Source organism: Sceloporus undulatus, chromosome 2 (assembly GCF_019175285.1).
Source record: "Sceloporus undulatus isolate JIND9_A2432 ecotype Alabama chromosome 2, SceUnd_v1.1, whole genome shotgun sequence".
Classification (NCBI taxonomy): domain Eukaryota; kingdom Metazoa; phylum Chordata; class Lepidosauria; order Squamata; family Phrynosomatidae; genus Sceloporus; species Sceloporus undulatus.
In genome coordinates, this window is record NC_056523.1 from 122,736,166 (window position 1) to 122,748,393 (window position 12,228).

Below are 12,228 nucleotides of genomic sequence, written 5' to 3' on the forward strand. Positions count from 1 at the left end.
AGCATCCCAGCCCTATCTTAAAGGAAAACAAACGTGTCTTGACAGAGAGAGGAGGCTGCATTAGACACAGAGGTAAGAGAGAAACAGAATGAGATGGAACTGATTGTAGTGTAGTGCATGCAAAGCTCAGGAAATGAGAAGGGATGAAATTAGCCAAAGGAAAAGATATAGCTGGTCCAGAGAGATAACACTGCTGAAAGTAAAGGTCATCTAAAAAGGAAACGAGGAGTCTCCCTTCCATAGAGGCAATTTAATCTTACTGCCAAGTAAAAGCAGTAACCATGCTCAGCATCTATGTACAGTATTGCTTCAGTTTATTCAACTTGTTTTACTTACATTATCTCAGCAAGTCCTAAAATAATCCAGGGAAATAGGTAAATTTCATTACTATATATTTGGCAGAGAACTGAGGCAGCATCCTCTATGTCAAAATACATAAAACAGAGTTGGGATGCTGAATGAAAATTCAAAAGGTAACTTCTGAGTTTAAACACTTGGACTAGTACTGTATAGCATCAGGACATATACAGTACTAAAGATGTTAAGGGACAAGTCTTCATTTCACTTGGAAGCATCAGGATGGGCTACACTTCAAAGCAGAACATGTACAGAGGTGGATGGCAAAATGGAAGTGATAAACCATTCTTAACTGAGGAAGCTTTATTAATGGTGCTTTGACTTGCATATTAATGGAAGCTCAAAGTAGTCTACCTTCACAAACACAGGAATGCAGGTTGTAGCCATTTGTAGACCAAGAACACAGCAGAGGTTCCATGTCCTGCTTGAATCCCCCACCCACACTGGAGCAAATAGGAAACCTTTCACCTCAGGAAGAAAAAGAGAATAAAGAGAGGGCACTTTTGCATTTCCAGAGGCCTAAATACCCTAAAGGCAGCAGATTCCATCTGATCTTGAAGCTAAGTAGGATTAGCTCTGGTTAGTACTGGGTTGAGAAACGACTGTCCAAATGCTCTGCCTGAGAGAGTGGTGGCATCTCCCCCTTTTAACGTTTTCCAGCAGAGGCAGATGGCCATCTGTATGTGTTGGGAGTGCTTTATGTCTTCCTCCATGGCAAAAGGTTAGACTGGATGGCCCTTGTGCTGATCTATGACCATAATAAAGATTCTTCTTCTGGATGGCCATTGTGATCTCTTCCAACTCTTATCATTCTATACAGGCTATATTTCAGAGGAGGGACCTGGCAAAACCATCACTGACTATTGTCTAAAAAAGCCCTGCAAAATTCATGTCATCTAGTTTAAATAAAAGTGTAAGCCTTCACATATGGCAAAGGTGGGGCAATACATGGCTTAGGTGCCACAGGTAGACCCATCAAATTTTGTGACCTCAGACTCTCACATACATACATTTTTTCGATAAAGCAAACAGAATTACAATTTGTGGAAGGCTCCAGGGAGTATGATTCTCTCTTAAAATGAGGTACATCATCCCTTACACACACCTTGTTTTGCCTTACCAAAGCTTTTTGGGAAAATCACCCATTTCTGGCTGCATGATGTGTGCATGCATGTCTGATGTGGTCTGGGAATTGATCCCTGGCTTTGTTCACACCAATGTACAGACACATAGACTTGCCACACCTCAGTCCCTTTTTGGTTGGCCTAGCACTATGGGCAACCAATTGCAAAAAAACAGGACTTCAACAGTTGTTGATATTTTGAATTTATTCACTAAAAAAAGAATAGAAAACATAAGTACAAAGGTCTCTAGAAAGATAAAAACTTGACCAGTCCATTTCTCTGAAAGATTACACACCTGTCTCGTTGATGCCACTACTCACAGGTTCCCACCACAGTTCAGGCTCAATTAAAAACAAAGTGACAAACCAGAAGGTTCTTGTGTACGCAAAGAAAGATGATCCCAATATGAAGGGAATAAGCTGCTGCCCCCTACAGGCTAGTCACTGTCTCAAGCTTGCGTTCATAAAAGAAGCGGTGGGGTGGTCGTTTGGTGGGAGTGTCTTTCCTGGCAAAGTAGCTCAGAAGGGACTGTGCATTCTTCTGGTCATCTTCAGTATCATCCCTGCAGACAGAGTCAAAAAGATGGGGAGAAATGAAGGATCTAGGTATAGCAACTTAAGTAACAGCTTAGAAAAATCCCTTCTTTGGACTACAAATGGCTGCTGGCCATGCTGGCTAAGGGACTCCTGGAGTCAATAGTCCCCCCCCCCTCAAAAAGTAATTTTTCTAAGCTATGTAACATCTCCCACTCTGCTCTCTATCTTGCCTTTCTAAGTCACACCCCATGGTCTTAGATTCCAGCCTTTTCCAGTTGCTACAATCACGATCCTTCACTGTATTCCAACACCCTAGATTGAAAATAGGTGACTTGGCCCTAGGCTTTGATTCTCTTAACAAGACAGTACAGGATTCCTGTCCCATCCAATTAGGACAGAGTTAACTGGCTCCATCTCCAGCTCCTCCCATGGCATCCTGCCTGTCTGCTTTCCAAGGTCAGTCTGAGACTAAGACAGCAAGGACACTGGCAGCTCTGGGACTACACAGGGGAGCTGCTCATGAGAATACCAAGACCTGTGGGAACAAACAAGGGGAGTTACAGCCGTCCTTTGATGTCAGTGCTTTCAGCTGGAAAGCTGCAGTGCTCTATGTAGCCCACTTCTTGAATGAAGTCAAGCAGAGAGCCAGGCATAAGGGAGTTAGTGGAGCAAGCCAGCCTCAAAGGGAGGATCTGAGGAGAAAGAAATCTCCTTGCTCAGGGCTGATAAAAGAATGAAAGGCACAGAGCCCCACAGACACTTGGCAGAGCTATGCAGCTCAAATAAACCTCTTTCCCAGCGCCAGATCTTAGAAAATCACTCTTTTGGTTGATAACTCTCAGAATATCTCAGCCAGTATGGCCAGTGGCCATTTCTGTTACTGACATAGTCAGTGCCTTGCCACACTGTTGAAACCAGCATGCTATTTTTTTTCCTGACCTACAGCCCCCTCAATGGTTGCTTTACAGAAAGCCTGTTCCCTTCTGTGCAGTCAAAGCTCCCAAAGGCAATCCTGGCAGATCACAGATTCCTGCAGCTGCTTCCTCGTAGGTTCCGTATTTCCCTTGATTTCTCATCCCAAGCCACCTTCATTACCCCATGATCTGACACTTGCCCACCCCCACCCCCACCCCCACTTACCAATGAACAGGCACTGCTTTGTTCTCTAGGATGATCTGAGCTGTACTCCAACTGAAGCGTACAAACTGTGGATAGCCAAATACAGGATCCAAACTTTGTGTGAGCCATTCTTTAGTTTTGGGATCTGGTGAAGCAACAAGGGAAAAAAATAGATGGCCAAGAAATTTAGTATTAGTATTTGTGGTTGTCTCTATTTCTAAGATGGAATCTTAGTTTAGATTCCCAGGTTCTTCTGCTAGCTCTGCAAGAAGAACAAAGGTGATGGTAAATGACAGAATTAGAATTAGAATGCCTCCAAAACTACCCTTGCCTGCTCTTATATACACAATGTATGAAATACCTGATATGTCACTTTATAGTTAAATTTGTGGGCCAGGAAATTTAGGACTAAGAATTAACCCATGGCATCTATGGAATAAAAATAGATATCCTGGCTCAAACTCCTAACAAAGTAGGTGAGCAGAAGTAGAAAATATCTTATAGTGGGGGACATCTCTTGGGAAAAGTCAACTATTCTTCTCTGGTTCATAATCAATGGTATGCTACCTTCGAATTTCTGCCTCTACATAAATTCATCCTCAGCATCAGCTTTCCACAACCTATTGCCTTCTGACTGTTGCAACTAGAGACCCCATGATTTAGGGTCAGAATTCCAAGTGTCTTATGTGGCCAAAATCCCATATCCACATACAAGGATGAGGTATATAGCAAGCTTAGGAGGAGGAACACCTTTTAGGGTAGTAGTGGGAAGAAAACCCTAACAGAAGAGAGCAAAAATTAACAATGATTCAGTGAAGATTAAAAATGCTTAGTGGACAGAGAATGCTGTTGTGGGGAAAGAAAGAGAACAAAGGCATGAGGGATGGAATGGGGAATCCTGGAAAGGGGCATGTTTGGCTGACTAGAACTTTGAACATATGGTAGCATTTATTCTCCATGTGTTTTTTCAATTGTCTTTTAAAGTTCTGTAAGCTAGAACCTCTGACCATATCCTGTGGCTGCAAATTCAGGGGGATGGTTCTGTTCCCAAACCAAGTAGAAAGAGAGGCTGGAATTTACCGTTGGGATAGCCCGAGCCGTAGTCTGATTCCACATTTTCCAGTTTCTCCACAAACTTCCAGTTCTTCACAACCTGGTCCCTTGCTACCTGAAAAACACAGGCGATAATGAAGAACACAAAGTTTGCCTTCTTGCATGGGGTCAAAGTTCCTTAACATTCTGTCTCCAACAGGGGCCAGTTGATTATTTGATTGAGGCAGAAAATTACAGCAATCACCATCCCTTTTTGTTTGGCTTCCGTGTCTGGTAATCATGTGCTTTTGCACATGGTAGTAACACTTCCTTGGAGGTCTTTAAACAGAGGCTGGATGGCCATCTGTCAGGGATGCTTTGATTTGGATTTCCTGCATGGCAGGGGGGTTGGACTGGATGGCCCTTGTGGTCTCTTCCAACTCTACGATTCTATGATTCTATGAATCATGGGGAACCTTTTACCCTCCAGAAATTGCTCTCATCATGTCTCTCTACAGGCCAGGATGGCACAGACTACTGGGGATCGGAACTCAACAAAAACTGAGGGGGCCCAGGGGCCTCAGCTCTGAACTGGCTGATAGGGGTGATAGAGTAGTTAGAGGTTCACAGATTGAGTGTGCATCTTTTGAACTGTCAGAGCAATGCTGAAACCAAGGGGACTCTATGCCTGGCGTTTACCTTAGCACAGATGCTGGCTGCACTGACTATGGGAAAGAGGGAGTCTGCCTTGGGCTTCACTGTAACCTCCAGCTCTGGAAACTGTTGCTTTAGTTTCTCTTGGTACTTCTCTGCTGGCCCCACAGTGTCCACAAAGACCTAAAGGAGGAAGGAATCACAAATGATTTAAGAGGTAGCATTTTGTGCTATTTCCTACAGTCACAGACAGCTGAGCTGGCTCACCTCTGCAATCTGCACTCCAGAGTCTAACGCATGCTGGATGAGCCCAATGGCTGTATCATGTGAAAGTGCATTCAGATTGTATTTTGCTCTGCAACAAAAAAGAAGCCATGTTGATTCAGGGATATAACATTGGCTCTAATGCCTAACCATCAGTGAAAGGCATGCTGGAAAAAGTGTCAAGTCTGCACCTTTTACCAGAACCAGCTAAGTAGCAGAGGAAGGAACAATTGAGAAATGCAGTAGTGGAAACAAACCTTCCATGCAGGAAGTCCACATACAAGCCTGTCATTCTGGTCAGAGATAGGAAAGAATCACAACTTAAATAATGCAACACATTTTGGGTTATAATTCCCATCAGTCCTGGTCAGTGGCCATGCTGGCTGAGGCGTCTCAAAACTAAAGTTAAAAATATCTGAAGGGCCAAAAGTTCTTCATCCCTGGTGGAGATGATACTGGGATAGGTAGAAGGATTGCCACCAACATTTTGTGTTCAATTTTCCTGACTTTCCTTGAACAACTTTGGCAGATTTTCCTGACCACCGTTCCAAAATAATCTTTAGTTTAAATAACTGATAGGTTTGTTGTTGCTGTATGCCTGCAAGCCATTTTCAACTTATAGTGACTCTAAGAGACTCTGTTACAGTTTTCTTGGTAATATTTATCCAGAAAGGGTTTGGTTTGCCTTTGCCTTTGTCTTCCTCAGAGGCTGAGAGACTATGACTTGCCCAAGGTGACCCAGGGGTTTCCATGGCTGAGTGAGGATTTGAACCCCGTTCTCCAAAGTCACAGTCCAACGCTTAAACTACTACACACTGGTTCTCATGTAACTCATAGATTACATTATATTAAATATTTTTATTAAGTGATTTTAAAGTACTGAAATACATTTTTATCAAGATAGGAGTTCAGTATTAGCTTACACTGAACACTATTAACAGGAGCAAAAAAAAAACCTCATTTGTTTTGGTACTGCACTAAAAATTATACTAAGATGGTAAATTAAATACAAACAATCTGAACAATGACAACCCACAGAACATTTTAGGCTTTTTTTAGTGTTGTCATTTCCTTTTGCAGAAGTAGAGAGTTCTCTACCCTCAATTGTCTATAACAATGAGTCTAATCTTGTTTTACCCTCCCTACAAAAAAGCTTTTAAAATACTTTTCCTTTTATTAGCATAGTACTACATATAACAGGCCTGCACAACATATAGCCCAAGGGCCACATACAGCCTGCCAAAGGATTTTGGTCGGCCTGCAGGGATGTGGAACAACTTCAAGGTTCTCCCGCCACTTGGCCTCTTTCTGAGAAGGCCATACAGAGGAGGAAGAGGAGGTAGGGCGAACGCTCTCCTTGCAAAGCTCCTCCGCCACCTGGCTTTCTTCTAAGGAGAAGTCCAGGTGACGGCGGCATAGGAGGATGAGCAAACTCCCGCACTGCAAGGCTCCTCGACTGCTTGCCTTTCTCCTAAGGACAGGTGGAGGAGGATGGGCAAACACTCATGATGCAAGGCTCCTCCTTTGCTGGCTTTCTCCTAAGAAGGCTGGGTGGCACAGGGGAGAAAGGACACAATGCTCACCCCTCAAGGCTCCTCCATCACTCTGATTCTCCTGAACAGGCGAAGGAGAAGGACAAGCAAGGCTCCCTTGCTGCTCAGCTTTCACCTGAGGGGCGGGCCAGGCAGAGGAGGAGGGAATTAATATTAATCACTATTAATTAATTAATTAATATTTAATTAAAACCTATCTGCGGCCTAACATATAAGGTTTAATTTCTAAACCAATATCTTTTTTGTAATTGAGGGTACAGTAATATTATAGCAGGAGTGGTCTTTGTAATGTGTCTAGAGGAATAATGGCTATTATATCTGGCCAGGCATAATTTACTGACTCCTGTGAAAATAGTCACATCTTTAAATCAATCAAAACTGATTCTAGTTCATATACACGGACCAATTAGCCAGTTACAAAAGGTCAACCAGCTTCTACATAATGAAATAATCCTATCACAATCACACTCAGGATTATTTTATTTTGTTTCACTAATAGTCATGATGTAACTTTGAAAATAACATTTTCATAATCAGCTAACCATATTATGGAGAACGTGAAGTATGATATTTTATTTGTGTTCTCCTGTGTCTCTACTTCAGCTATGACAAAGTAAACTGTTTCAACACTTCCCATAAAAACTGTTACATGAGTATATTTTAATCACTATTTCTCCACCATTCCTTGAATAAATTCTATTTCCTTTCTTTCATGAATGTAGTAGCCCTGGATAGATAGGAGGACCTGGACATTGAATTTAATGCAGCATTCTATATTCCATCTTGTTAATGGCAAGTAAAACAGAAACTTTAACACCCCTAGACTTTGTCAGCAGTAACTGCACAGTCTGCACAGCCAACAGGAATGCAAATCCCACCTGCTTAACAACGACATGGTGAAGTAGGGCAGTATGCTGTTATTATTTCTTGGACTCTTTTTTCTAAACAAGGTTCTAGGAATCTTACAAGACATCTAAATACCTTGAAGGCACCAGATCCCATCTGATCTTGGAAGTTAAGCAGCATCAGCTGGTTAGTAGTTAGATAGAAGATCATCAAGGAATATCAGGTGCTATAGGCTATACAATATTTCAGAGGAAGGAACTGGCAAAACCACGTCTGATAATTCCTTGTCTAAGAAAATCCTATGAACTTCACAGAGTCGCCATAAGTTGACAAGAGACTTGAAGGCACACACACATACACACACAGAGGGCTCTTACAACTGGACTACGCAAGTTAAAACAATAAAATATGCCAGAACCTTATCTCCAATAACAAATTATAAGGAGAATACATTGGGCTACAGTTGTCCCTTCTGATTCATGGGGGATCCACTCTGGACCACCCCACAAATCGGAAAAATCATTGATATTGGGGTACCATTTATTTCAATGGCTGCACATCATGGGAACGCACACCATTTTGTTCCCTTCCCACTTGCCGTCCATGAGTAATCAAGACTGCAATCCCAAGTCTGTGAACAGAGAGGGAAGACTGCACAGCAGATTTTTTTTTAAAATCAAACTATTACATCTCCTCAAACACATGGAAACAGAGCCATGTATTAACCTGGTGCCTGATGGGCCTTCCTGGAGACAGCATCCTATAATGCAGGGGCACAACCAAAAAGGCTCCCTTTTTTCGATCCATCCTTCACTTCCCTCTTGGAGGAGGTGTTTAGTGAAAGGCCCCAGTTGTTTATGATCAAGAAACATTCAATCAAAGACTGACAATATTATATCGGGCAAATACTATTGTGGAACCATAACACAGAAAGCCCCAACTGTCATAACAGTTCTCAAGGACAGAGTGCCAAGAAGGAAGGAAGCAACTTAGCAACACACACAGCAATGCTGCCTCACTTTTTGGGATGGTCAGCCTTAGGGCCAATCTAATTTCTCTCCAAGTTTTACCCTCAGCTTATCCACAGGTCATGACAAAATTGTAATTTTGGCCACAAAACCTGGCCTCAACTTATACATGAGGTCGTCATATAGTTGAGTATATGTGGTAATAGGCAAACCATCATGTCCCCACTCTGCTCACCGCCTCTGCATACTGGTTGAGATGAAGTTGGGTGAGAGGATGTGCAGGGCCCAGCCTACAAAATCCTTGGCTGCATCCAACTTCTCAAAAAGTTGTTCCCGCTGAGCCTCTGTCAGTGTCTTGGAATCTTAAAAGGCATAAAGAGATGGGGTGAGCACAAGGAGATGGGGCCTACGTCCCTCCAGAAAAACTAGAGACAGAGGTGTTTTCTGTCCCTTTTCCATTTCAATCCCATCCCATGTTATACCGTTTCCACCACTACTCAGGCACTTTTTTACCTGCTACCTTCAGCGTCTCCAGATCTCCCTGCCGGGCCACAGGACAGTAACAAATTCCATAAACCATGGGGCCTGAGAAGAAAGCAGAAGCCAGAACAAGCCATTGAGCTGAACATCAGAGTTTCTGGTACAATATAAAATAGCTTTTCAGAATGGTTATAAGGGTTAGAACAATATAGATGGGGAAAAATAACAACTGAAATACAATACTCTCCAACAGTGAATGAGACTACATGGCCTTCCAGTTGTTACAGCCCTAGCAACTTCCAGCAAACCATATAGTCCCCATCTCTGAAGCTGCTGTTATAAGTACAGCTACAGAGCAAAACTGACATAAGACAAGACAGAATCTTCTGCATTAACTTCTCCAGCAATAACCACTGTACCACATTTGTAGCAGCTCTCTGACAGGGGTTGCTGATGTTGTAGCTAAGATAAAAAGCTAAAAACAAAAATTAAAAATTAAACCAGTTTTTTGTATTAATGTTTTAATTAAAGCATTTGAATCCTGCTTATTATAGTAATACTGTGAAACATTATCTTATGGATTAGAAAGCTTGATCAACCATATTATAATGCCTTCTAACATTAACTGTCCAAAGTTATTAGGCTTTTATGATTTACATCTTTCAATAAAGCTTAGGGAATTATATTGACAAGTTGGTAGTCTATATATAGGAGTATAAGAGTACACCAATACAAGACTAAATCAGAAAATTAGCCAGCAAAATGTAGTTCAGATGCTATGGCCACTAGCTTAAATAATAACGGGGTTGTTGTTTTTTAAAAAGGGATCTTTTAAAGCTAGTTTTTCTGGTTAAACTTACATTAATTGAAGGATTCGTTTCTGAAAGGCATTTCTGGCAGTATAAAATAAAGGTATTAAAAAGAAGCACCTGGCACTGGATAGGGGTCTACCAATGAACAACTGCCAATAAACTGTTTCAGTTAAAATGTTTAAATTCAAACATTCGCTGTTGTTCCAGTAAGAAAGACTTAAAAAAAATTAACCAATTAAAAAAAACTAGGAGTTTTTTTTTTTAAGTCATTGGTTTAAACCAACCTGGTTTAAACTGTGATTTAAAGTGACCTGGTTTAAATATTGATTTAATCCAACCTGGTTTAAACCTTTTCTTAAATTAACCTGGTTTAAGCCAGCCAACCATGTATCCACCTGCCGTTCTGTTGTCTTTAAAACCAGATGTATTTATTTGCTGGCCCCAGCATGGCACAGTGGTGAGACACTGGGAGCCCAGCCATGGAGACCCACTGGGCGACCCTGGGCAAGTCACGCTCTCTCAGCCTCAGGGAAGGCAAGGACAAACCTCCTCTGAACAAATCAGGTCAGGAAAATCCCATCATAGTTTATGGCCTTAGGGTCACTGTAAATTGGAAACGTCTTGAAGGCACACCACCACCAAAATCACCACCAAGACGAGTAGTAGAATGGTTTGAGTGCTGGACTATGACTCTGGAGAGCAGGGTCCGTCCAATCAGGGTGACCTGATGCCCTCCTTTTCCAGGACATGTCCTCCATTTGGAGCACGACCAAGATGCATACATTTATATTTATGTGAGTGTTTTTAGCTTTTATTCTGTTGCGCCGCCTTCTGTTTTCCTTGAGCGTCTTACATATCCTTCTTTGTGGCTAGAAGACACCTGGTCACCCTAAAGGTCTGAATCTGTGCTCGGCCACAGAAACCCTCTGGGCGAGTCACACTCTCTCAGCCTCCTCAGAGGAGGCAATGGCAAACTCCCTGCCAAGAAAACCCTGTGATAGGTCCGCCTTAATTAGGCACACGACCCTTTCAGAGCGCACCCCCCTCCCCGACGGTGCCCTGCCTGCGTACCCAGCACGGGCCCCCTCCCCGCCTCGTCGATGCCCAGGCAGCAGGGCTGGCTCCGGCAAATGGCCGGCACCGCAGAGCCCAGGCGGCAGTTGACAGAGTTGTCTGCCTCGAAGGCGCTCAGCTCCATCGCCGCCGCTGCTGCTGCTGCTGCTGCTGCTTCTTCTTCACCCGCGCGCGCCCAGCCAAGACCGACGGAAGCCCCCGCCGGAAGTGGGAGGCGGGACAAAGGAGGAGGCGCGCGAGGCCTTCTGGGACTTGTAGTTCTTGAAAGGAGGACGTTCTCTTCGAGCCGCTGCTCTCTTCAATTGCCTTGTCTGTCTCCGCTGTGGGCAGATACTTCTATGTAGCCTTTGCTGTTGCTGTGTGCCTGCCTCCAAGGTCCAAAACACACTCCAGAACATATTGACACCGCCTTAACTGCCCTGGCTCAGTAGCTAGGGAACCCTGGGATTTGTAGTTTGTTGTGGCACCAGGGCTCTTCCTGACAGAGAAGGCTAAACGTCTCACAAAACTACAGTTCCCAGAATCCCCTAGCACTGAGCCAGGGCAGTTAAAGCGGCCTCAGACTGGATTATTTCTGCAGTGTGTTTTGGACCAATGGACTGCATCCACACTGGGGAAATAACCCGGTTTGGCACCGCTTTAAGTGCCCTGCCTCAAGGCTATGGAATTCTGGGAGTTGGAGTTTATTGTGGGGCCCAGAGCGGAGCTCCAACTCCCAGAATCCCATAGCCCTGAGCCAGGGCACTTAAAAGGGTACATATCTCACAAAGGTGCAAATCCCAGAATTCATAGCAGTGAGCACTGATGCTGCAGGCAAACTCTTCCAGAGCACGGCCGCATGGCCCCAAACCCCGCGAAAAACTATAAACAGTGACGCCTTTATGGGGCCTATCAAAGTAGACAAAATACATCACACAAGCTTCCGAGGCTCCTCTGGCTTCTTCGTCAGGCAAAGGGGTTAGAAACCATACAGGAGAAGGCAGAATGATAAAAGAGGAGAGAATCACGGGCCTGCATTTTGCCAAGGTGTTGTTTTTGTTGTCCATTAAATGATCTGGAGGGAGAACCATGTAGACAAAGGCCATTTCTGTATTTTGCCTCCTGGGCTCTGGGAGACCAAGTGCCCTAAACAGCCCAGGCAATGAAATTTCTATTCCATTAGCATCAGCGAAAGTCGCTTCCCTTGAGATTCAGGGTGTTTCTGCCCTGCATGAGGCTGCTTTTTCTTCAGCAGAGAACACTCAATTTGTCCATGCATTTCTTCTCCTGGAGTATTCAAGGAGAGCCCTGTGACTCTAACATCATCCTTGTCTTCTCCTTCTTCTTCTTCTTCTGTATGATTTCTAACGCCTTTGCCTGATGAAGAATAAACATTTTCCCCCTAATGTTGGCACCTAAAGTTTTCCTGA

General features: G+C 43.5%; 1 protein-coding gene across 2 annotated transcripts; it reads right to left on the minus strand.

The window, feature by feature from the left end:
• Positions 1-1,667: 1,667 nt before the first annotated feature.
• RNASEH2A (ribonuclease H2 subunit A) lies at positions 1,668-11,018 on the minus strand. 2 transcript variants are annotated; one of them, XM_042450295.1, is made up of 8 exons: positions 10,817-11,018; positions 9,353-9,395; positions 8,967-9,038; positions 5,090-5,177; positions 4,868-5,005; positions 4,217-4,304; positions 3,158-3,281; positions 1,668-2,043 (listed from the first exon to the last, which is right to left on the minus strand). In XM_042450295.1, exons 1-8 carry the CDS (start codon positions 10,941-10,943, stop codon positions 1,911-1,913), a joined length of 813 nt encoding a protein of 270 aa, XP_042306229.1. In that variant the 5' UTR covers positions 10,944-11,018; the 3' UTR covers positions 1,668-1,910. The 2 variants fall into 2 exon arrangements, with proteins under 2 accessions (XP_042306229.1, XP_042306231.1); XM_042450297.1 differs by lacking the exon at positions 9,353-9,395 and adding an exon at positions 8,689-8,815 and having other exon boundaries at positions 10,817-11,017.
• Positions 11,019-12,228: the final 1,210 nt, after the last annotated feature.

What these genes read in the sequence shown, in the direction of transcription:
- RNASEH2A (XM_042450297.1), bottom strand. Translation starts at nt 10,943, where the DNA reads ATGGAGCTGAGCGCCTTCGAGGCAGACAACTCTGTCAACTGCCGCCTG. An exon ending in CTGGAGTGCAGATTGCAGAG is followed by an intron (nt 5,006 to 5,089) that starts GTGAGCCAGCTC and finishes TTCCTCCTTTAG; the next exon opens with GTCTTTGTGGACACTGTGGG. An exon ending in CGGCTCGGGCTATCCCAACG is followed by an intron (nt 3,282 to 4,216) that starts GTAAATTCCAGC and finishes TTGCTTCACCAG; the next exon opens with ATCCCAAAACTAAAGAATGG.